The 26,584-nt window shown below is 41.6% G+C and overlaps 1 protein-coding gene across 4 annotated transcripts in view; it reads right to left on the bottom strand.

Moving 5' to 3' along the window:
- kif21a (kinesin family member 21A) overlaps positions 1 to 26,584 on the bottom strand; it is a 146,246-nt gene that overhangs the window by 92,326 nt on the left and 27,336 nt on the right. For all 4 annotated transcript variants that reach the window (XM_043713606.2, XM_087999610.1, XM_043713604.2 and 1 more), the window contains exons 4-5: positions 26,419 to 26,568; positions 782 to 916 (exon numbers count right to left, since the gene is read on the bottom strand). In XM_043713606.2, coding sequence (XP_043569541.2) covers positions 782 to 916; positions 26,419 to 26,568 — 285 coding nt within the window. The remainder of the gene's footprint in view (positions 1 to 781; positions 917 to 26,418; positions 26,569 to 26,584) is intronic.

The following is a 26,584-nucleotide window of genomic DNA, read 5'->3' as shown; positions in this document are numbered from 1 at the left end:
GCTTAATCATGTTTAAAAACAGAAAATGACATAATCCTGAAGATCAATAAATTCAAGGAATAGGGAGGAAGATGGTGCAGATGGTACCAAATGTATCTATTTAGTCATGAGATAACTGAATGGCAGAGTAGGCTTAATAGCTTACTCTTGTCCCAATGTATAGATATAAAATGCTCAAGCAAGTTTTCTTTACTCTCAAAACAATAAATTATTGCATATCTTGCACAGCTGTGGGGAAATTATGTTTCAATCAATGTCCATTTCGCAAGAGTGGATGAAAAATGTCCTATCATCCCCAGTCAATATTAAATATAAATACTAGTTTTCCTTAGATTGTGCAATTAAAAATTATAAATCTGACTTTTATGCAATTCGAACCTATATTTGAATATAGGTTTTTGAATATTTGAATATAGGTATTTTTTGAATATATAATTAGTGAAACTTTAAAAATGACAGTAACAAGTAACAAATCAATTTAATCTGAATATTTGACAAGGCAGTAACTGCATATTCACTTATTATAAAATTTATGCTATAAACACAGACAATTTACACTGGGGAAAAGATTCAAAGTACTTCATTAAACAGAAATCTTGGGAAATAGAGAAGAAATCAGTTTAACCGATGGAAACATTTCTAAAATTACACAAGCTTAAATTACATTTAAAAATGCAATGTCCAATTTACCTTGAAGTAAAGGGCTCAAAATTCTGTTATGCCATAATAAATCAGATGAGTGTTGCAGTTCCCACAAACACCACAGAGCTTAGAAACTTACATTATCATTTTTGATGCAGACACGCACTTGACACAAATGTATTGTGAAAATGGCATGAGAACGAGAACTCTGAACATTCATTTGAGTACTAGCAGTTGTTCGAGAAAGAGCTCCCAGCTTCAGACACTGCAGCATCTACAAGATAAGGTGAAATTATTTGAAACAGATTTTTTAAAATTAATGTACGCATGGAGGTACCCTAACCAGAACATTTATATCTACATTATTCAAATAATATGCTTTAATAAATATGAACGCAAATTATTTTTGATATACTGAAGTCAGTGACAAAAGGGACTGACGATAATGTGCTGTTTTCCTAAAATAACAGAAATTTGAATCTTCCCTCAATAGAAGTATAAATATGCAAAGTTCAAAGATAGACTGTTTGGAACTCTTCCCTGATATTTCTATTCATTTAATCTGCATTCTAAGTAAGTTTTACAGATTACGTTTGTTAATAATATATTGGAAAAATAAAGTGGTTCATTAAATTATGTTTAACAGTATGTGCAGTATTAATATTGTGCAGCGCATTGCTTAATAAAATCAAATACTGACAGGATAAGTAACAAAATTCTGAAGACTGTGGCTAAATATTATTTTGCAATGCAGTGAAACAGGGGTTTAGAAGTTTTACTTAGGTACAACAATAGGGTGGCACTGTGGCTCAGTGGTTAGCACTGCTGCCTCAGCGCCAGGGACCCAGGTTTGATTCCATCCTGTGTGGAGTTTGCACATTCTCTCCATTTATGTGTGGGTTTCCCCCGGGTGCTCTGGCTTCCTCCCGCAGTCCAACGATGTGCGGAATAGGTGGCTTGGTCATGGTAAATTGACCTTAGTGTTCAGTGAGGTGCAGGCTAAGTGGATTAGCCATGGGAAATGCAGGGTTACAGGGATCTGCATGGGATGTTCTTCGGAGGGTCAGTGTGGGCCTGAATATAATGAATGGCCTGCTTCCACACTATGGATTCTATGATTCTGTGAGTAATGAACACTTACTGAGCAACATATTAAACAGAAACATTACATCATAATGAAAATAGCAGTCTAAAATTGGCAGCTATCCAGAGAATCTGTAGTGAGTTTGGGTATATTAGAGTTTCACCACAGTTTTACAGTATTTTAGCCAGCGTCATAATCCTAGCTGATGTCATTAATAGACAAGTCAAATGTCAGGCAGGAACCTGATAAGTTTTGATTTGTACAGGTTTGAACAAAGTAATCTCCTGCTGAAACACAAGCATATAATGCTGCAGATTTTGCTTGAACAGAAGAACAGAAAGTTATTTAAAAGATTAATAGATTCTACTTATAATACAAATTTAAAGATTTCTAAACACAGAAAAAGTGTAATTCTGAACACACGGTTACAAACTGAAAAGAAACAAAATTGCTCTGTACAGTACCCAAAAAACTACTGATAGAATACCCAGACCAGAATCCCTGAATCTAATTTTTAAAAAAACAAAGAACTGCGGCTGCTGTAAATGAGAAACAAAACCAAAAGTTGATATAAAAGCTCAGCAGGTCATGTAGCATCTGTGCAGAAAAATCAAAGTTAGCATTTCGGTCCAATGACCCGTCCTGAGTTCTGAGGAAGGGTCACCAGGTCCAAAACACTAACTTTGATTTCTTTGCATAGATGCTATAAGACATGCCGAGCTTTTTCAGTTTTTGTCCCCAAATCAAATACATTGATAGGCTTAAGCCACTTGTAACTTCAATTTCTAGACTGTGACTGCAGGTAGCTACAGGAAGAACCTGTTACATACCTGCTGAAATGCACTCACCTTTAAGTCACTCCCTCACGGCTTATTCCAACACTCTGGTCTGGGACAAACTCCTCACTTTAAAGTAACGTCATTCACAATACATACTTCCGTCCTCAGGATCATGGTTTACATAGACTGGATATTTCAAACACTTTACAATACTGCTCCACTCAAACGAAAACTTTTAAAAAACTGTGGGCATTTCCCTTAAGCTCAAAACAAAACTTCCAGAGCTTTCTAACAAACCCTCGAGGCCTCATTATTTACACCTTTTGAGCCATAAAACTTTCTAAATTAAACTGAAGTCCATTATTGGTGCACTCAAACCCAGTCAGTCTAAAGGCAGGCCTTTAAAATGTTTTAAAAGAAATCACTATTGCTCCAAATATTCTCAGTTAACATCCTTCAAACACACAGAAAACCCTCTGGTTATGAATCCAAAAATCAGAAACTCAGACATACAACAAATATTATACTGCAGTCGACATCACATTATTTTGTGATAAGGGGATAGAAACAGAAATAGAAGTTGGCCATTCAGCCCTTCAAGCCTTTTATGCCATTTAACATGACCATGGCTGATAATCCAAGTCAGTATCCTGCTTCTAATTTCTCATATCCTCAATCCTTTTAGCCATCTGTGTGAAGAAATTTCTCATTTCAGTTCTGATGGCTTACCCAATATCCTTAGATTGGGACCCTGGTTCTGGGTCCCCTGTCATGAGGGCCATCTTCCTGTGTTTATACTGTCTGGTCCTGAGAGAATTTTACAGGGTCCTAGGAGATTCCCTGGATGTCTACTGTCCTGCTCTTCATTGTCAATATCAATTTTCCATCTGGAAGCTCAGTACAAAGTTAAACAGTCATCAAGTTTTCAAAATGCACAATATTTGCAATGTAAGTGCATTGAGACTTGTATCCTTAAGCAATGACTGAGGACTTGCCTCACTTGGAGGATAAACTCCATTCAAGTCATCTTATTCTAAGCACAGAGATTAATTTACACGATGTTCAGTGTTACCCAACATATTTCCTGACTCCATGAGCACATTAAACTTAGTCTTTAGGTAAAAGACATCATACACATGCTTAAAATTTGCCTTCAATGGGCTGAGTCTGGTTCATTGTCTGAGACAGTAGACAACACAACAATAATCTTCCTCTTTGATATGATCAAACACTTTAAATTCCCGATGGAAAACCTGCAGACAGAATTGAAAAATAATAGTTTATGAGTGACTGCTACCCATTATACACTTTTCTCATTGCTCATGCTGCCACATGTTGACATTGTATATTTACTTTCCACACCTAAATATTTTTTCCCTTTGAAGCTAGTGTATTTTAGAAGCAGAAAGCCAGTAAAACAAACAGCTTACCAAACAATACTAAAGGGCACCTCAGAAAAGTCATAGCTTCACCAGTGAAGCTGTTCTGCATAACCATTCAAGAAAACCACTTGACAAGTGCTTTCTTAAAAGCACTGGAAACAGAAATGTTCCTCATTTACCAGATTAAGTTTACGATTAATTTTGCATCACAGCAAACTTTTGAAAAACTCTTCAATTACATCAATTTGTTCAATGACTTTAAACATAAAAAGGTAATAATCTTTCAGTATATAAAGATTACCTTTCACTGTATAAACTTTCAGTGTTTGCTCATTTATTACAATTTCAACATGCTTCCAGGTTACTGTTTTGCAAAGAAACCTTATTTGGTTTGAGTTTGGCATTCACATTCCAATTGCAGAATGAATATTGAAACTGACATGCATATTTCACAGTCAAATAACTGACATCCATTAAAAATACCTTTCAAACTTTGTTGAGACTGATACGAAGTCTCAGTGAAACTGATAGAACATGCAAAAACAAAAACCAAGTGTTTTCAATTCAAAGTATTCAATGTAAATATAATGCATTTCTTGCTAACAACATTAGATTGTCACTTTTGTTTTAAATAAGGCATTTAGACTTCAGGAAATTCCTCAACAGAGCAAATAAAAAAAAGTTATATCTTGCACTGTACACCAATAGCAACCAGCCATCTTAAAATCATGTCTGACCAATGACAGTCAATGGAAATCAGAGAAAGGTCACTCCTACTTGAGTCACAAAGGAACATGGTTGCTCTTTTAGGATGTCAGTCATCTAAGCTCCAGGATATCAGTGCAGGAGTTCCTCAGGGTAGCACTCTAGGCCCACTTCACCAATGACCGCTCGTACGTAATGAAGTAAATGTTGGGTATAGCTGCTGATGATTGCGCAATGTTCAGAGCAATCTGTCACTCCTCAGATACTAAAACAGTCCATATCCAAATCTACTAGGTCAAGTATAATATCTAGGTTTAGGCTGACAATTGGCAGGTAACAATCAAACACATAAGTGTCAATCAATGATCACCACGAACAAGGGACAATCTATCCAAGGCTCCTTGACATCCACTGAGATTACCAGAGCTGAATCCCTCACAAATCAACAGGGGATTTGGGGAATAATACTGACTAAAAACAGTACTGAACCAGCCATACAATACTGCAGCTACACTAACAGGTAAGAGGCTTGGAAACCTGCTGCATGCAACTCATCTCTTCACTATCTAAAGCCAGTCCATGATTTATAAGATCTATGCGCGAGATGGAATATTGTTGAGTGTGTGGCACTGGAAAAACAACAGGTCAGGCAGCATCCAAGGAGAAGGAGAATTGACTTTTTGGGCATAAGCCCTTCATCAGGAATGAGGCTTTTGGGCCGGGGGGGGGAGCGGAGAGGTAAATGGGAGGGGGGGTGGGGTTGGGAGCAAGGTAGCTGAGAACTCGATATGCAGATGAAGGTGGGGGAGAAGGTTCTAAGTTGGAGAGGAGGATGGAGCGGATAGATGGGAAAGGTGATAGACAAATCAGGAAGGTAGTGCCGAGTTGGAGGCTTGGGACTGGGATAATGTGGGGGATGGGGAAATGAGGAAACTAATGAAATCCACATTGATGTTGTGTAGTTGCAGAGTCCCAAGGGGGAATATGAGGCGTTCTTCCTCCAGGCATCGTGTGGTAAGGGTTTGGCAATGGAGGCGGGCCAGGACCTGCATGTCCTTGGCAGAGTGGGAGTGGAAGTTGAAGTGTTCAGCGACGGGGTGGTGGGGTGGTTGATGCAGGTGTTCCAGAGATTTTCTCTGAAATGATCTGCAAATTGGCGTCCTGTCTCCCCGATGTAGAAGTGACACATTGGGTGCAAATGATACAGTAGATGACATTGGGAGGTACAGGTACACTTCTGTCAGTTGTGGAAGGATCCTTTGGGGCCTTGGACAAAGGTGAGAGGGGGAGGTGTGGGCGCAGGTTTTGCACTTATGCAGTGGCAGGGGAAGAGGGCGTAGATCTGACGAGGGAGTCAGCACCTTCCATGTGCCACCGCAAGAAGTGCAAAACCTGCGCCCACACATCACTTTCTCCTATTGTGGTGCCTCCCCACTCGTCTGGATGAGTATACTTCAACAACACTCAAGTCTGACAATATCCAGGACAACTGCCTGTCTGATGGCACCACATCTACATTTAGGTAAAAACAATGACTGCAGATGCTGGAAACCAGATTCTGGATTAGTGGTGCTGGAAGAGCACAGCAGTTCAGGCAGCATTCGAGGAGCAGTAAAATCAACGTTTCGGGCAAAAGCCCTTCATCAGGAATAAAGGCAGAGAGCCTGAAGCATGGAGAGATAAGCTAGAGGAGGGTGGGGGTGGGGAGAACGTAGCATAGAGTACAATAGGTGAGTGGGGGAGGGGATGAAGGAGATAGGTCAGGGAGGAGGGTGGAGTGGATAGATGGAAAAGATAATAGGCAGGTAGGACAGGTCATGGGGACAGTGCTGACCCTCCTCCCTGACCTATCACCTTCATCCTTCATCCCACTCATCTATTGTACTCTATGCTACTTTCTCCCCACCCCCACCCTCCTCTAGTTTATCTCTCCACGCTTCAGGATCTCTGCCTTTATTCCTGATGAAGGGCTTTTGCCCGAAACGTCGATTTTACTGCTCCGCGGATGCTGCCTGAACTGCTGTGCTCTTCCAGCACCACTGATCCAGAACCACATCTACATTTGTCTGCTTCACTAAATGATGCTCAACAGCAGTAGTACATATCATAAAGATGCACTGCAGAAATTAACAAAGGCTCCCTAGACAGCACATTTTCAACCCAGAAACACAAACATCGAGAAAGACAAGGACAAGAGATGCACAGGAAAATTACTACTTGAAAGTTTCTCTCCAAACCATTCCGACAGTGTATTGCCATTTCTTCACTTTTGCCGACAGCATTGTGGGTATGCCTATGTCAAATAGACTGCACTGGTTCGAGAAGGCAGCTCACCACCACATTTTCAATGTCAATTATGGATGGGCAATAAATATTGATCAAACCAGCAAATTGCTCATCCCCTGAATAAAAATAAATTCTAATCACAATGAACATCAAGAAAACTAAATTTTACACCAAACACCACTGTATGTCCCATTCTGCCTCTTGACTTGCATCATCATCTGCATCATCCATCATTGGCAATCATGTCATTGCTCACCATATCATTCCATAGGTAAATCATTTTCTGTGTCATCATATGCATACAATATACCACATTTCTTGTATGATTTCATGGTAATTTGCATTCTAGACGTCTACAATGCATTCAGTGCTGTTATTTGTCACAACCCCATATGCTGCCTCCCTCAACGAACGTAATCTCTCCTTCGATCATCTGGTCATTCCACCTTTGCTTATGCTACCCTTGATTCGACATTTTTATAAACAAGCCTATGGTTGAACAAGACTGGGTAGACCACTGGGAAATAATTGCAATGACAGTTTTACTATCTAACCTTAACAGCAGAATTGATGAGATATATTTGAATATATCCTAAATAAAGATTTTTTTTAAAAAAGATGCAATCCCTTTCGTTGGAAACTCAACTTTCCTCAGCCAAATTTCTCACCAATTTACAGTGATCCTTTCTCACAAATATCATCCGCTACTTTGTTTGGGGTGGTCCTGGTAGTATTCTTAACACTATCATTTTCTACAATTTGGCGAATTGTTTAACTAGCTGGCATCCATCCAGGTTACTAATCTGCATCCATTCTTTTGGAAATGTCTCTGAAGTGCAATAAGAGGCCATCGAATTCTTCTTTGAAACAGTGAAATCTTAAATTTCAGCAGTAGTACAAAATAGCTTCTCCTTCTAAACCAGGCACACCATCCAAGGAATGCCTTCAAAGTCTGCAACACTTAATTTTCTTGACTGGATTTTTGCTGTTTCACACATAGGAAACAGGATCCATTCAGGCAATTTTCAGTGAAATATTGTGCAACTTGCAGTCACATGCTTCCCTACATTTACAGATTTATTTTTGCTAGAGCGCTTGCTTCAATCTCGAACATTCTTCTCTGATATCTTCAATCCTGTGGTTGCTGCACAATTATATGTCTGCTTAGTTTTTAAAATTGCAAAGTTTGAACTAGCCTGTGCATCTACTGTTCCTTCATAATACTATCATATATTAGTTGGTATGAGATTACGTCTGGCGGGAACACAGTGAGCAGTGTGCACAAGTGAGTAGTAGCCCTGACAGCGCACATTGATGTACATAGTCACAAGAAACAAAACAACTGCCTTCAACAGTATGATATTCAACACTTCGACAAAGTTTGTTTACAAGGGCAGGTTTTACTTCTCCAGTGAATAGGTGCAGAGTACAAAATGTTTTCATTTTTTAGGCTAGAAGTCAGGTGTTGACCTTTACAAAAGATTAACAAATACACTAGCATACTGTAAGCACAATTTCATAACCATCTTTCCGTTCATTTTAACAAACAAGCATCTTTGGGAAATTTTCTGCAAATGTCAGTTTCAGAGTTTTCTCTCCCAAAAGCTGTATGTTGCTAAACTGTCAAAAAGTGATAGTTTCTTCAATTTAAAAAAGGTACATCTCAGGGATAAAGGGAGTAATTGAGTGAATTTGAATTATGGTTGGCTTTGCTCTCTTAAGCTTGATATGGGGAGGCATTCAATTTACTCCTTTCCCTTTTTAGTCCCGCTTTTTATGGCTGAAAACAGACAAATCACTTCTAACACATTTGCTTTAGCTTGATCTGCAATGTCAATATATTGTAAATGGTTCCGAAGCTTCTGGGAATGTAATCATGTGATTAACCGAGGCCATTGTGTGTTCCCAGCATGCTTGTATACTTCTAAAAGAAACAGAGTGCACACAAAACTGTAAAAGAGAATAGACTTTTCCTTGGAATTACTCTTCTTGCCTTCTGGGTATAACATAATACCCAATATCATAGGAAAACATGGGGATCCCTATTTATGTCATCTTGCAAAGTGTTCAGATTACAGAGGAGGAAGTGCTGGATGTCTTGAAACGGTTAAAGGTGGATAAATCCCCAGGACATGTAGGGTATGTGGAACAATCCATCTTCCGCAACTACACTGGCCCCACCCCCCATCTTTTCCTCCGCTACATTGATGACTGTATCGGCGCTACCTCGTGCTCCCACGAGGAGGTTGAACAGTTCATCCACTACACTAACACCTTCCACCCCGACCTCAAATTCACCTGGACAGTCTCGGACTCCTCCCTCCCCTTCCTAGACCTTTCTGTTTCTATCTCAGACGACCGAATCAACACGGACATCTACTACAAACCGACCGACTCCCACAGCTACCTGGACTACACCTCCTCCCACCCCGCCCCCTGTAAAAACGCCATCCCATTCTCCCAATTCCTTCGTCTCCGCCGCATCTGCTCCCAGGAGGACCAGTTCAAAATACGCACAACACAGACGGCCTCCTTCTTCAAGGACCGCAATTTCCCCCCCGACGTGATCGACGATGCCCTCCACCGCATCTCCTCCACTTCCCGCTCCTCCGCCCTTGAGCCCCGCCCCTCCAACCGCCACCAGGACAGAACCCCACTGGTCCTCACCTACCACCCCACCAATCTCCATGTACAGCGCATCATCCGCCGTCACTTCCGCCACCTCCAAACGGACCCCACCACCAAGGATATATTTCCCTCCCCTCCTCTATCAGCTTTCCGTAGAGACCACTCCCTCCGCGACTCCCTTGTCAGATCCATACCCCCCACCGACCCAACCTCCACTCCCGGCACCTTCCCTTGCAACCGCAGGAGGTGCAACACTTGCGCCCACACCTCCCCCCTCACTTCTCTCCAAGGCCCCAAAGGAAACTTCCATATCCGCCACAGATTCAGCTGCACCTCCACCCACATTATCTACTGCATCCGCTGCAGCCGGTGTGGCCTCCTCTATATTGGGGAGACAGGCCGCCTACTTGCGGAGCGATTCAGAGAGCACCTCTGGGCCACCCGGACGAACCAACCCAATCACCCTGTAGCACAGCATTTCAACTCCCCCTCCCACTCCACCGAGGATATGCAGGTCATTGGACTCATCCACCGCCAAACCACAACAACGCGACGGTCGGAGGAGGAGCGTCTTATCTTCCGACTGGGAACCCTCCAACCACAGGGGATGAACTTGGACTTCACCAGTTTCTTCATCCCCTCTCCCCCCACCTTGTCTCAGCCGAATCCCTCCAGCCCGGCACCGCCTTCCTGACCTGCAGTCTTCTTCTTGACCTCTCCGCCTCCACCCTACTCCGACCTATCACCCTCACCTTGACCTCTTTCCACCTATCACATTTCCAACGCCCCTCCTCCAAGTCCCTCCTCCCTACCTTTTATCTTCTCCTGCTGAACACTCTCTGCTCATTCCTGAAGAAGGGCATGTGCCCGAAACGTCGAATCTTCTGTTCCCTAGATGCTGCCTGACCTGCTGTGCTGTTCCAGCAATAAAGTTTCAGCCTAAATCCCCAGGACCGTATCAGGTGTACCCGAGAACTCTGTGGGAAGCTAGAGAAGTGTTTGCTGGGCTTCTTGCTGAGATATTTGTATCATCGATAGTCACAGGTGAGGTATCGGAAGACTGGAGGTTGGCAAACGTGGTACCACTGTTTAAGAAGCACAGTAAAGACAAGCCTGGGAACTATAGACCGGTGAGCCTGATCTCAGTGGTGGGCAAGTTGTTGGAGGGAATCCTGAGGGAACAGAATGTACATGTATTTGGAAAGGCAAGGACTGATTAGGGATAGTCAACATGGCTTTGTGCGTGGGAAATCATGTCTCACAAACTTGATTGAGTTTTTTGAAGAAGTAAGAAAGATAATTGATGAGGGCAGATCTGTATGGACTTCAGTAAGGCATTTGACAAGGTTCCCCAAGGGAGACTGATTAGCAAGGTTAGATCTCATGGAATACAGGGAGAACTAGCCATTTGGACACAGAATTGATTCAAAGGTAGAAGACAGAGGGTGATGGTGGAGGGTTGTTTTTCAGACTGGAGGCCTGTGATCAGTGGAGTGTCACAAGGATCGGTGCTGGTCCTCTACTTTTTGTCATTTACATAAATGATTTGGATGTGAGCATAAGAGGTACAGTTAGTAAGTTTGCAGATGACACCAAAATTGAAGGTGTAGTGGACAGCAAAGAGGGTTACCTCAGATTACAACAGGATCTTGACCAGATGGGCCAATGGGCAGAGAAGTGGCAGATGGATTTTAATTCAGATAAATGCGAGGTGCTGCATTTTGGGAAAGCAAATCTTAGCAGGACTTATACACTTAATGGTAAGGTCCTAGGGAGTGTTGCTGAATAAACAGACCTTGGAGTGCAGGTTCATAGCTCCTTGAAAATGGAATCGCAGGTAGATAGGATAGTGAAGCCACCGTTATGGTATGTTTTCCTTTATTGATCAGAATATTGAGTACAGGCGTTGGGAGGTCATGTTGCGGCTGTACAGGACATTGGTTAGGCCACTGTTGGAATATTGCGTGCAATTCTGGTCTCCTTCCTATCGGAAAGATGTTGGGAAACTTGAAAGGGTTCAGAAAAGATTTAAGGATGTTGCCAGGGTTGGAGAATTTGAGCTATAAGGAGAGGCTGAACAGGCTGGGGCTGTTTTCCCTGGAGCGTCGGAGGCTGAGGGGTGACCTTATAGAGGTTTACAAAATTATGAGGGGCATTAATAAGAAAAATAGACAGTCTTTTCCCTGGGGTCGAGGAGTCCAGAACTAGAATGCATAGATTTCGGGTGAGAGAGGAAATATATAAAAGAGACCTAAGGGGCAACGATTTCACACAGAGGGTGGTACGTGTATGGAATGAGCTGCCAGAGGATGTGGTGGAAGCTGGTACAAATGCAACATTTAAGCAGCATTTGGATGGGTATATGAATAGGAAGGGTTTGGAGGGATATGGGCCGGATGCTGGCAGATGGGACTAGATTGGGTTAGGATATCTGGTCGGCATGGACAGGTTGGACCGAAGGGTCTGCTTCCATGCTGTACGTCTCTATGATTCTATGACTCTATGTTACGATCTTGGAAAAGATAACCAAATTTATATTAACAGCTCACTCAGGACAATTATTTTTTTACAAGGAAACTCAAAGCTTGAGGTTTCAAGTACATGCTGAAAGAATAAGCCACAATATTCCATGGTATTGAACAAATTAAATAAGCTTTACTATATGAATTTATATAGCAAAGCAATCTACAATATCCTTGTAACGGATATTCTAACATTTTAAACTAACAGGAGATAAAGCTCCAAAATAGACAAACCAGGGTCCAACACCCCAAACAGCATATCAAAGAATGAATGCAGCCAAGTCAGATCCCATGGATTTACCATAAATTTCAGAGACATTGGTAACTCAGTAAAACTTAACAAGCAATTCCAAATATTCAATTTCAAAAAGCTAGCCTTACAACACACCACAAAAGGCACTACCAGACTATGTCAACAACTGTTCACATTCTGATTGGGATCACACATGATTTTGGCAGTTGTATTCCAAAGCCTAATCGCATGTACATTTATAGTTTGTCTGCAATAGTTAGCTGCACCAAACTGGTAGTGCCCTGGGTTCCTCCAAGCTCTCACGTATTTCACAAAATATTACAAGAAAGCAGTCCAGACCATAACTTTGCTAGCTGTTTTAAGCAGGTGTAACGCAGGTATTCCAGGATGCAGTTGGTCAATGCACTTTGTTTTAAACAAACAATCTATTTACAAGATTACCAATGCAACACAAAACAAAAGAGAACAGAATACTGAATAACATAGAGAGGTATAGTTAATAAGTTTGCAGATGACACCAAAATTGGAGGTGAAGTTGACAGCAAAGGTTACCTCAGAGTACAACCTCCGAGATGGGCCAATGGACTGAATGGTGGCAGATGGAGTTTAATTTAGATAAGTGCGAGGTGCTGCATTTTAGAAAAGCAAATCAGAGAGGAACTTATACACTTAATGGTAAGGTCCTGGGGAGAGTTGCTGAAGAGACCTTGGAGTGTAGGTCATAGCTCCTTGAAAGTATAGTTGCAATTAGACAGGATAGTGAAGAAGGCATTTGGTATGTTTGCCTTTACTGGTCATGGCATTGAGTATAGGAGTTGGGAGGTCATGTTGCAGCAGTACAGGACATTAGTTAGGCCAGTTTTGGAATATTAATGCATTTCTGGCCTTCTTCCTATCAGAAGGATGTTGTGAAACTTTAAAAGGTTCAGATAAGATTTACAAGGATGTTGCCAGAGTTTGAGGACTTGAGCTATAGGGAGACTGAACAGGCGGCTGTTTTCCCTGGAGCGTCAGAGGCTGAGGAGTGACCTCAGAGGTTTATAAAATCACAAGGGGCATGAATAGGAAAAATAGAACAAGATCTTTTCCCTCGGTGGCGGAGCTCAGAACTAGAGGGCATAAGTTTAGAGTGAGGAGAAAGATATAAAAGGGACCTAAGAAGCAATGTTTTTCATGCAGAGGGTGGGGCATGTATGGAATGAGCTGCCAGAGGAAGTAGAGGTGGCTGGTACAATTACAGCATTTTAAAAGGCATCTAGGTGGATATACAAATAAGAAGGGTTAAGAGGATATAGGCCAAGTACTGGCAAACAGGATTAGATTAGGTTAGGATATGCAGTCAGCATGGACGAGTTGGACCGAAGAGTCTGTTTCGTGTTGTACCTCTCTATGACTCTATAACCTAAGCTACCTGAAACCCCAACAGATCATCCACTTTACGATGCTGTGTCAAATACTTGCAACAATTCCCCTAAACACCCCTGACAAAAAAGGCCAAATTAAACACAGGGTCTTACAGGAAGAAATCAGAGAGTGGGATAGTTAGCATGAACCTGCTGCTCTTGGGTCCAGCAGCTCCACAATTGCCTGACTGCTTTTAATGAATAGGCAGACTGCCGAAAGACAAACCAAACCAGAGAAAAGCGGAATTGGGAGAACTGGCCTCTCTCATTGTAAGAGTGATTTTTTTGAAACTTGAAAGCCTTTTTGGCCTGAGGTAGAATCTGTTAGCTATAATAAAATTGGCCCTAAAAACCATCCACGCCCGAACTTTTCAGAATCTGGGTTTTTATGACCTCTCTGGAAAAAACAACCAAGGACAACATAACCTTGTTAAAAGGAGCAGCATAATCACACCCACCCACCCCCAACCAAAAAGAAATCCAAAGACAGCTTCATTTTAAAACCCCTTAATTTTAAACTGTTAGTACACGACAACATCCATATACACTACATTGACAATAAACATGCACAACATTCTGTTTCACAGAATGCCTCCGTTTCTCATTCAAGCCTCGACAACGCGTCCGCAATCACGTTCTCTCAGCCTGCCACATGCACAATTTTCAAATTGAATGGCTGCAACAGTTTGGCATTTTTGTCCTTAAATTTCTCCACAAACTTCGATGGGTTATGGTCAGAGTATAGGACTGTTTCATCCACGTTACTGATAAACATTGAAACGTTGTAACGCCAACACTAAGCTCAAAGTCTCCTTCTCAAATGTCAAATATTTCTGCTGATGAATGGTCAATTTCCTGGAGAAATACCCAATAGGTCTTTCTATTTTCTTGTCATCTTCCTGCAAGAGCACAGCACTGACACCCACTCACTTGCATCAATAGCTACCTTGAATGGCTTTGTAAAATTAGGTGTGGCCAATACTGGGGTAGTGGTTAACAGCTTTCAAAGCTGTCAAATGCCTTCTGACAGTCCGCTGTCCATTGAAACTTCTTGCCTTTCTTTAGCAATTCAGTGAGTGGAGCTGCCACACTGCTAAAATTTGGAAAGAATTTTTGATAAAATCCATTCAATCCCAGGAACTTTTTGTCAGTGGTATGCTCTTTTTGTCAGTAGTATGCTCTTTTTGTCAGTGGTATGCAGAACTGCCCATATTACTTTTGTTCTTGCATCTCGTGGGGCCCTTTATCAATATCCAATAACATGGCTTAGGAAGGTGACCTAGGCTTTGGGAAATTCACATTTAGCCAGGTTTAATCACCAAGCCATCCTTCCAAAGTCAATCAAAAAAGTCTGATAATTGTTGCAAATATTCCTTCCACGTGTGACTGAAAACCACCAGGTCATTTATATATATATAAACACAATTGGGTAATCTGGCAATGACCTTATTGGTTAATCTTTGAAATGTGACTGGCGCATTTTTCGTACCAAACAGCATAACTTTAAACTTATACAGTGTGTTCAGTGATAGGAAAGCCAAAATTGCCTTTGCTCTTTCTGACAAAGGTACCCTCTGAGCAAGTCTAACTTAGAAATACAAGTGGCTCGTCCTACCTTTTCAACACAGTCTTCCAAAGGCAAAATCGAACATGCATCAGTCTTTGTAACGACACTGAATTTGCAACAGCCCACACATAACCACTGATTGCGACCTGGTTTTGACACCATTTCAGTTCCAGTTACTGTAACTCACTTCGATTGTCATGTTGGACCATGCATTTAATGTCCTTTTGAGCCTGTGCCAACTTAACCGGGTTATGCCTGTAAGGATGTTGCTTAATCAGAACAGCATCTCCTATATCCAGATCATGCATAGTTAGATTAGTACTTTCCAGCCTATTTTGACACATCTCCTCATGTTATAATAATAACTCGTTCAGGTATTTCGATTTTCCTCTGGAAAATAACTCAATAATTTATCCTAATTTTTGACAACTTCCTCATTGTCCAATTTAATTTGAGGAATGTCCAATTCGAAATCCTGTGAACTTGGTTCTTCACTGTGTTGTAACCAATAACAGTCTTCTTTGGCTTTCCTTCCCTGTGAAAATACCTTTTGAGCATATTCACATGATACAGATTCCTTTCTGTCTGGAGTCTTTATCAAACAGTTCATCTCACTTAATTTCCTTCCGCTTTAAAAGGTTCACCGATCACTGGTAGTAACACTAACACCTCATCCCTGATAGCAAAATTGCAAGTTTTTGATTTCTTGTAAGCTTCCTGTTTCATTTAATGCTGTGATACTTTTAAATGCCTTGTAGCCAACTCCCCTGCTCTATTTAATTGTTCCCTAAAATTTGACACAGTCCAAATATGTGGTCTGAATTCTGACTTACCAATTTTACCTTAATCAATTTTAGTGGTCCTCTCACTTCATGTCCAAAAACAATTCAAATGCACAAACACATTTTGCTTATCCCAATCATCTGGAGAGCCATGACTATAAACCCTCAATATCTTTTTTTTGGGGGGGGGGGGGGGGGGGGGGGGAGAGAAGAGAAGGAGGATGTGAGTGGGGGTGGGGTGGGGCAACAACAATTATGGCAATAAATGAAAAGGTACACAGCAGGTTAGCATGTAGGCAGGAGGGTTTAAGCTCTTGGCAGACTATGGAGGAAGCAAAAGTCATTGTGAACAAATATGATTTGGTAGCCATCACAGAGACATGGTCGCAGAATGGTCATGACTGGGAATTAAATATCCAGGGCTATTTGGAAGGATAGATAGGAATGCAGGGGAGGTGCATTCTGGTAGCTGATATTCAAGGACAACATCAGGGTGGTGCTGAGAGATGATATCAGTTCTATGGAGCGAGGTTGAATCCATCTGGGTGGAAATTAGGAATTCCAAGATGAAAAACTCAATGATAGGCATAGTCTATAGGCCAAAAGGAGAAAGTCAGGATTGCAGATGCTGGAGATCAGAGCTGAAAAATGTGTTGCTGGAAAGCGCAGCAGGTCAGGCAGCATCCAAGGAGCAGGAGAATTGACGTTTCTTCAGGAATGAGGAAGGTTTGCCAAGCAGGCACTCCCTCCGCAACTCCCTCGTCAGGTCCACACCCCCCACCAACCCAAACTCCACTCCTGGCACCTTCCCCTGCAACCGCAAGAAATGCAAAACTTGCGCCCACACCTCCCCCCTCACTTCCCTCCAAGGCCCCAAGGGATACTTCCATATCCATCACAAATTCACCTGCACCTCCACACACATCATTTACTGCATCCGCTGCACCCGATGTGGCCTCCTCTACATTGGGGAGACAGGCCGCCTACTTGCGGAACATTTCAGAGAACACCTCTGGGACACCCGCATCAACCAACCCAATTTTAACTCCCCCACCCCCTCCACCAAGGACATGCAGGCCCTTGGCCTCCTCCCTCGCCAGACCATGACAACACGACGCCTGAAGGAACAGCGCCTCATCTTCCGCCTAGGAACCCTCCAACCACAAGGGATGAATGCAGATTTCTCCAGCGTCCTCATTTCCCCTCCACCCACCTTATCTCAGTCCCAACCCTCAGACTCAGCACCGCCTTCTTGACCTGCAATCTTCTTCCTGACCTCTCCAGCCTATCACTCTCACCTTAACCTCCTTCCACCTATCGCATTCCCAATGCCCCTCGCCCAAGTCCCTCCTCCCTACCATTTATCTTCGCCTGCTTGGTATACCCTCCTCATTCCTGAAGAAGGGCTTATGCCCGAAACATCAATTCTCTTGCTCCTTGGATGCTGCCTGACTTGCTGCACTGTTCCAGCAACACATTTTTCAGCTTCATAGTCTATAGGCCGCCAAATAATATCACATCAGGGTTGGCAATAAACAAGGACATAATTAATGCCTGCAAAAATGGTACGGCTGTTATCAAGGGAAATTTTAATCTGCATGTAGATTGGTCGAACCAACTTGGTCAGGGTAGCCTTGAGGAGTTCGTTGAGTGTATGCGTGATAGTTTTCTTGAACAGCATGTAATGGAACCGATGAGGTAGCAAGCTATCGCAGATCTGGTCCAATGTAAGGAGACAGGAATAACTGATTTCCTCAGACAGGGATCCTCTTGGAAGGAGTGACCACAGGATGGTTGAATTTCAAATACAGCTGGATAGTGTGAAAATAAAATCCCATACCAGGATCCTGTGCTTGCATAAGCGGGACTACGATAGAATGAGGAAGGACCTGGCTAAAGTAGACATGGAACAGAGACTTTATGGCGTAACAGTTGACGAGCAGTGAATGGCCTTCAAAGAAATTTTTTGAAGTGCTCAACAAAAGTATATTCCAGTGAGAAGGAAGGATTGTAAGAGGAGGGGTAATCTGCCATGGATGTTTAAGGAAATAAGGCAGGCAATCAAAGTGAAAGAGAATGCATACGAAGTGGTCAAAAGCAGCAGGAATCTAGAAGATTGGCAAAATCTTAAAGGTCAATAGGAAGTCACAAAAAGAGCTATAAAGAAAAGAAAGACAGAGTGTGAGAAAAAACTAGCACAGGATATAAAGACAAACAACAAAAAAAATCTATAAATATAGAAAACAAAGTAGAGTGGCTAAAGTAAATGCTGGTCCTTTAAAGAAAGGGCAGTTAGTTATGAGATATGATGAAACGGCTGAGGCATTGAACAAGTACTTTGCATCGGTCCTCACAGTGGAGGATATGATTAACATGCCAGTAAGTGACGAAGAGACGAAGATAGGTGAGGACCTGGAAGCAATTATTATTAAAGGAAGAGCTAGTGTTGGGTAAGCTGATGGAGATAAGTCTCCTGCCCTGATGGCATGCATCCCAGGGTACTAAAAGAGATGGCGGGAGAACTAGCAGGTGGACTGGCGGTAATTTTCCAAAACTCGCCGGACTCCAGGGCAGTCCCAGCAGATTGGAAAATCGCAAATGTGATATCACTGTTTAAAAAGCGAAGTAGACAAAAAGATGGGGAATTATAGACTTAAGCTCTGTAGTGGGGAAGATATTTGAGTCCATTATCAATGGAAGAAATAGCAGGGCATCTCGAAAGAAATTGTCCCATTGTACAGATGCAGCATGGGTTATGAAGGGCAAGTCATGCTTCACAAATCTTCTGGAATTCTATTAAGACATTTCAAGCAAGGTGGACAATAGGGACCCAATGGATGTGGTGTACCTGGATTTCCAAAAGGCCTTTGACAAGGTGTCGCACATGAGGTTGTTGCGTAAGATAAGGATGCATGATGTTAGGGGTAGAGTATTAGCATGGATAGAGGATTGGTTGACTGACAGGAAGCAAAGAGTTGGGATAAATTAGTGCTATTTTGGCTGGCAATCAGTGACTGGTGGCGTACCTCAGGGATCGGTGTTGGGATCACAATTATTTACAATTTATATAGATGATTTGGAGTTCTGGACCATGTGTACGGTGTCAAAATTTGCCAAGTGGCAGAGTCAAGTTTGCAGAGGACTGTGAAACTTTGCAGAGGAACATAGATATATTGAGTGAGTGGCCAAAGGTCTGGCAAGGTGGAATACAATATTAGTAAATGTGAAGTCATACATTTTGGTAAGAGTAACAGAAAAACAGATGTTTACTTGAATAGTAAAAAGTTGCAGCATGCTGAGTTGCAGAGGGACCTGGGTGTCCTTGTGTATGAAGCGCAGAAGGTTGGTCTGCAGGTACAAAAGTGAATGGGTAGGCAAAAGGAATTTTGTCCTTCGTTACTAAAGGGGTTGAGTTTAAAACAGAGAGGTCATGTCACAGCTGTACAAGGTGCTGATGAGGCCACACCTGGAGTACTGTGTGCAGATTTGGTCTCCTTACTTAAGAAAAGATGTACTGGCACTGGAGGGGCTGCAGAGGAGATTCACTAGGTTGATTATGGCGTTGATGGGATTGGCTTATGAGGAGAGACTGAGTAGATTGGGATTATATTCATTGGAATTCAGAAGAATGAGAGGGATCTTACAGAAACATATAAAATTATGAAGGGAATTGATAAAATAGAGATAGGATGTTTCCACTGGTAGATGAAAATAGGACAAGAGGGCATGGCTGAAAATGTGTTGCTGGAAAAGCGCAGGTCAGGCAGCATCCAAGGAACAGGAGAAATCGACGTTTCGGGCATAAGCCGCTCTGATCTCCAGCATCTGCAGTCCTCACTTTCTCCTCCAAGAGGGCATGGCCTCAAGATTAGAGGAAGCATATTTAGAACTGAACAGAGAAGAAACTTCTTCACCCAGAGGGTTGTTAAACAATGGAATTCCTTGCCCAGGAAAGTAGGTGACACTACTTCAGTATTCAGTTTTAAAGCCAAGGTAGATATTTATTTGAAAAATATGGAATTAAGGGATATGGTTAAAATGCAGATAAGTGGAGCTGAGACCATGAAAAGATTAGCCACAATCTTATTGTGGTGGAGCAGGCTGAAAGGGCCGGATGGCTTACTCCTGCTCCGAGTTCTTATGTTCTTAACATGGTCTTTAAATGTCTGATGCCACCTTTCTAGTGCTCCCTGGATGGTACATAGTAGATTGGAATTGTTTTATTCCTAAACTGTCCATTACTTCCTTGAATAATTTCGATGTGAAGTTTGACCCTTGGTCTGATTGTATCTTTGTAGGTAGTCGTATTTAGTGAAAAATTAGGATAATTCCTCTCTCAATCTTTTTAGCTGCAACACTGCATAATGAAATGGCCTCTGGAAGTCTCGTGGACACATCCATTATTGTTAACAAGCACTGATTCCCACTTTTTGTTTGAGGTAGAGGTCCTATGCAATCAATTAAGACTCTAGTAAAAAATTCCTCAAATGCAGGAATAGGTATTAAAGGTGTAGGCTTTATTACTGCCCATTCCAATTACCTGGCATGTACGATATGTATGGCAAAATTAAAATGACATCCTTGTGCAGTTCAGGCCAGTAAAAGTGTTTTTGTATTTTAGCTCGAGTTTTTCTCACTCTTAAATGATCCCCGAGAGGTAGCTTGTGTGCTACCCAAAACACTTCCTTTCCATAACCCACTGGCAATACAACTTGATGAACTTCTGCACATTTCTCATCTGCTTGAACGTGATGGTCTCCATTTCCTCATTAAGACATCATTTTTAAGATAACATCATTCAGGGATCCATCTGGATTCTTTTTCTGTGTATGTGTTTTGACACAATTGCTTTAAATTTTCATCTTACTGCTGTAACTCCGTTAAATTTAGCTGAGCTCAAGGTGTTTGCTCTGTCAGCTATCTGCTCCTGGCTTGTCTCCACCATCTGATCAAACAGGGTCTTTGCTCATTCCACTTCGATTTTGTTATCTGTACTCTTTGATCTCTCCTGATTCAACTGGTGACTTTGTGACCTCGATAACACACAGTCTGGAAAAATCCCAGGATGTGTGTGTCCTGCAATAGTTCAGCTGCCTGAGTTTCCACTGGCTTTTCAACAAGTAGAGAGCACTCCTACCTGTGAACCAGCTATACCATTAGCAAGGATAAATTGTACACCTGGAGCTCAGTTTGTCCAGTACTTCTCTGGACACCCTAACCTTACTTTACATAATTGAGCGCTTCTTGTCTCACCGTGAATTCCCATTACTAGTATTTTTTTCTGGCAATAGTCCTTCAGAGTACATATCTCTTGATCTTTCAGCATCATAGATTGAGAGGATCCTGTATCGCTCAATATGGTAACATCTTTACCTGCTGCACCTGGACTATGCGAGTAAAGTTTACCTTCGCAGGTACATGGTTTAAGATGATTTGGTACTTTCTCCTTCACCAACCTCTGACCAGCTTATACATTCCAGTGTGGCATTCTAGCCTCCACTCCAACAAAATTCACTGGTTTACCCTGTTTTTCTACATCTGGCTTCCCAGTATTTTTCCTAACCCACCAACACTGATTTCATGTTGCCTACTTCATTGCAGTGAGAACAGTAGAGCTTTTAACTCCCCTGTACCTTTCAAGGGTTTCCTTTTTACCCTGTGGTAAAAGCTATCCTTCTACCTTCACTGAGATCTACCTTTCCCTTTCCACGTGAGGATTTCTCTTTTCCCCAATTTCTATCCCTCATGGATTGAAACTGATTTTGGAAGCCAAACTTTGATTTATGGACCAACTCAATCATCAGTCATTTCAGCTGCTAATCTTGCTGTTTTAACTCTCTGCTCTTCCATGAATTCTCCCTACTTCAGGAAGTGAATTTTTGAACTCCTGCTTAAGTGCCAACTTCTGAAGTTCAAACTCCCTTTCTTTATCTCTCTCTCTTCTCTTTTTCTTTTTGTTCTGCTAGTGCAATTCACTCTTTCCTCTGCTTTTAAACGTAATTCAAACTGTTTCATTTCTGTCGCCCTTTCCTTGTCTTTTGCCTCTAACTCAAGCAGCTTCATTTTCAACTGAATTTTAGCCATCTCTAAAAGATTCTAATGGCATTTCCAGCAAATTTAAATACTGAGCTATTATTGCAATCTCTCCTTTCCTCACGAAGGCGGCAGCTCCAACCTTAGTTTGGCTGCTAAATCCAGCAGCTTGACCTTAACCACCTTTTGCAAAACCCCGCCAATGGTCACTTTTTCCACCTCTTTTGGTACTCAAGGAGCCATTACTATCCCAAGCACTGTTTAAACCAACCAAATTTAACACCTGGAATAAAAGACACTAACACTACCACTCGCTGTCTTAGAGTCCAACAACCCTAATCCCAATTTGGAACTATAGAACAAATCCCGCTAAGAGCCCGCAATCTGTTACAGGCCAGGCCAGACCCTCTCAAAACATTTGAAGAAAGCAGCCCAGACCCTAACTTAGCTAGTTGTTTTAAGCAGGTATCATGTGGATATTCCAGGAGGGATGCTGTGGTTAAACCATGTAGTTTTAAACAAACAGAATTTATTTACAAGATTACGAATGAAACAAGCAAAAGAACAGAATACTGAATTTAAGGAATCTGAAAACCCAACAGATAATCCCAACTTCATGATGCTATTCCAAATACTTGCAACATCCCCCTAAACACCCCTTGGCACAAAGAGAGGAATCAGGGTGTGGGAGGGTCAGCATGGATCTACTTCTCTTGGTCCAGCAACTTCACAATTGCCTGACTGCTTTAAATAAATAGCCAGACTGCCAAAAAACAAACCAAACCCAAGGAAAGTGGAATTGGGAGAACTGGCCACACCCCTTTCATTGTATAAGTGTTTTTTTTGAAACTTAAAAGCCTTTTTTGTCCGAGGCAGTATCTGTTAGCTATAATAAAATTGGCCCTAAAAACATCCAAGCCCAGACTTTTCGGAACCTGGGTTTTTATGACCTCTCTGGAAGAAAACACCAAGGACAACATAACTTTGTTAAAGGAGTAACATCACTACACTGTAGAGGAAGGCATCGAAGGTCTACCAGATGGGTTTCTTGGGATGGTGGGACTGACTTGGGGGGGGGGGGGTGGCGGGGCATTGAATCAGTAAATAGGTTTCCTCAAGTTCAGAAGAATGAGGGAACTTTCAGAAACAACTCTCAGAAACCTATAAAAGTCTAAGCGAATTAAACATGGTGGATACAGGAAGCATGTTCCCAATAGTGAGAGTGTCCAGAACCAGGAGTTGCAGTCTGAGGATAGACACGGAATCTTCTCAAAAGGGGTTTGATATAGTGCTAAAGAGATTAAAGGCTATGGGGAGAAAGCAGGAACAGAGTTCAGAGTTGAAAGATGAGACAAGATTGTACTGACAAACAGGAAGTAAATAATTGAATATTTGACTGGTGCTGCTGTTTTCAGCTGAAAACAGAAATATAGAAAATAAAAGCAGTAATAGGCCAATCAGCTGTTCAAGCCTAGACCAGGATTCTAGACCTTGGCTGAGCATCTCCTCGATGTTACTTTCTTGCACTATCACCAAATCCATTAAATTATCTTTTGTTGCCAGAAAACTATTGAATTCTTTTTTGAACCTGTTGTCATTATCAAGGTCGCACAGTCGTCTCGGGTAGAGAATTCTAATGATTCTCCACTCTTCAAATGAATAAATTCCTCGCAATCTTAAATTGTATACTCCTATGTCCTCTAGCTTAAGTCATCAATCAGGAGAAACATCCAATGTTCACTATGTCACAACATGTACGAATATCCTAAGTTTCAATGAAATCACTTCTCATTCTTCACACTCTGGGAAATAGAATTTTCTCCGACTCTCCTCATTGGACAATTCAGTCATAAGGATTAATCTGATGAACCTCCTCACCCCAACTCTCAGGTGCACTAAATTACTGATGGCTCAGAAGTTTGTCACTAGACCAGAGAGCTTCCAGGGTTTTTCCTGAACCTGAACTCTAATGGATTCCAAGGACCTCCCAGCCCTAACTGCAGAGCTTACTACAGTAGCAACTTTTCAGTATGGAGTCTCCTCTCTCCCTACTCAAATACCTGACTTTACTAGTTACCCAAAATTACCAACTTCCGCATTTATTGACTCTAACTAACTAAAACTAACTGTACAGTAACCTTTGAACTTCTTTAAGATTTTGAGAACGTCATTCATAAGTTCCATCGTTTATACGAGGCAGAATGAATGTTGTACCATTGCAGCACCATGTTCCATGAATGTTATGATTCTCCATCGAATCTCTCCACAGCTGCCAGCTCAGAATGCAGGCAGTATGAGAGGATACCAAAAAAAAGTGGATTTCAGCATATATAACATTAAAAATAAAATTACAAAATTAGTTGCCAAAGTTTCTAGAAACACAGATTTAAAAATCTTCCACAACAGTCGAAGGTGTTCCCTTTGTCTCGTTAGTAGTTAACACCATTTGCAGCCTCTATATTGTGTAACACTTATAAAATTTAGTTAAGTGTTTAATCTTTCTAAACATAATTCCAATGTATTCAGCTGGCTGAACTCAAACTATCCAGATTAGGATGAATGCTTCTTCATTCAACTAACTTATTTTTGCCTGTTCTCAGCAATTTAGCAAATGTACCAAGCGAGCATTTATTGAGTCATACAGACCAGGAAAGGTCAAGTTCAACTCATTGTCTTTGGTGAGTTTGTTATTTTCAGCATTACAATTGGTACCATTGTTTCTAGACTAAAGGCAAAAATGTCAGGATTTCTGTTCCCTTTTGCTTTCCAATGAGCACCACTGCAGACTGAGAGTAATATTCTGAAGTAGATTTTAACCTCAAAGTTATTTTAGGAATGTGACACTAGAAGCACTTCAAAAAGCATAAGCTATCCACTAAAGATATAACTGTACAACACTGTCAGATGTAGAATGCAGGACAAAAGGTGAATGATCCAGTTGGACAAAGTTCTAAAATATAAACCTATTGCATGTAAAATGTTTAACAGTTTATACAGACATTGGATATTTTGGCCATTACATTTAGAAGCTGTGACATGAACAAACGAGTTTTCATTCTGAACATTCTGGATGGTAGGACTTTGACCCTCTGTGCCCTCAGACAGTGGTTCAGCTTATGGTCAAGGTAGAATAGGATATTCAGTGTCAGGATATCAGTGTTTGGTGGTGGAGGAGGAGAGTCTGAAATTGGTCTTTATGTCATTGAAGGTTTCTGCGCGAGGTTTCTTAGGTTGTACGATGCATCACAGATTGCTAGCCTCAATTACATTCTCTCCACAACAATTGTTATCACCACTGCTGAGTATTGGTGCTGACCTTTCAGTATGCAATCAAATGGAAGTCGAGAGCAAGGTGTCTGAGAGTGGGATATTAGACCTCAGAAGTTCACGAGGAGCCTGTCAATAAGGTATTGACTCAAATGCTCTTTCTTAAACTATTCAAATGTGAATTAGAACAAAGAACAAATGCCTGCAACCTGGGTGTGATATGTTGTGCTGCAAGATCTTCTAACATTAAAACTGCCTGCTTCCATCTCCAACATTTGTCTGACTTTGAGTGCCCCAGTGCATGAATCACAAATTTAGTATACAGCTGCAGCAAGTAATTAGGAAAGCTAATGGTATGTATTAGTTCCCCTCATAATGAAGTAAGTTCAAAAGTTGTGGTGCTTTGCTTCAGTTACATAGGACATTGGTGCAAACTATCAGGAACACTGTACAATATTGGTCTCTTTATTTAAGGAAGGATGTAAATGATTGCAAGTACGGTGGCTCAGTGATTAGCACTACAGCCTCACAGCGCCAGGTACCAATTCCAGTCTCGGTCCACTGTGTGGAGTTTGTACATTCTCCCCATGTCTGTGTGGGTTTCCTCCAGGTGCTCTGGTTTCCTCCCACAATCCAAAGATATACAGGTTAGGCAAATTGACCATGCTAAATTGCCCAGTGTTCAGGGAGGTGTAGGTTAGATGCATTAGTCAGGGGTAAATGTTAAGTAAAGGGTAGGGGAATGGGTCAATGTGGACTGTTGGGCCAAAGGGCCAGTTTCCACACTGTTGGGTTTCTTTGATTCTAAAAAATGATGGACATCTAATATTTTCTAATCACAAACTATGACTGGGGTGGTAAGGGATGGGAGAAGAGTCACATCTAGAGTTGAGGGTGTTTCTCTGTTTCTTGAAGTGGCAGAGGGCAATTGAGCAATGTATTTTAAAAATTAAATGCTCCATATTGCAATGTTTCAAATAAAATTCTGCTAAATCTGTATAAAGTTTGGTGACTGTAAAAGGGCACTCAGACATAAATTGCCCAAGCATTCTTAATCACTTTTTTGATTTAACTCCAAATCTTACCTCAGCTTCTGAGCTAATGGTACGAGTTGTTACTCCCACAGTGTAAATTCCTCCACTTGCATCTTCATGGATCTTAATGTTTGATTTTTTGTTTCTTGCCTCAAGGTCACGGATTGAATCAAACAGGTCAAGAATTTCTTCATTATAAAGCTGAAAGAAAAATCAT

The sequence above is a fragment of the Chiloscyllium plagiosum genome, unplaced genomic scaffold (assembly GCF_037043375.1).
Source record: "Chiloscyllium plagiosum isolate Xiang-an unplaced genomic scaffold, Cpla_swu_hap1 HiC_scaffold_23, whole genome shotgun sequence".
NCBI classification, from domain to species: domain Eukaryota; kingdom Metazoa; phylum Chordata; class Chondrichthyes; order Orectolobiformes; family Hemiscylliidae; genus Chiloscyllium; species Chiloscyllium plagiosum.
The sequence above is the reverse complement of the archived record's forward strand: the minus strand, read 5'-3'. Positions and strand labels throughout refer to the sequence as shown.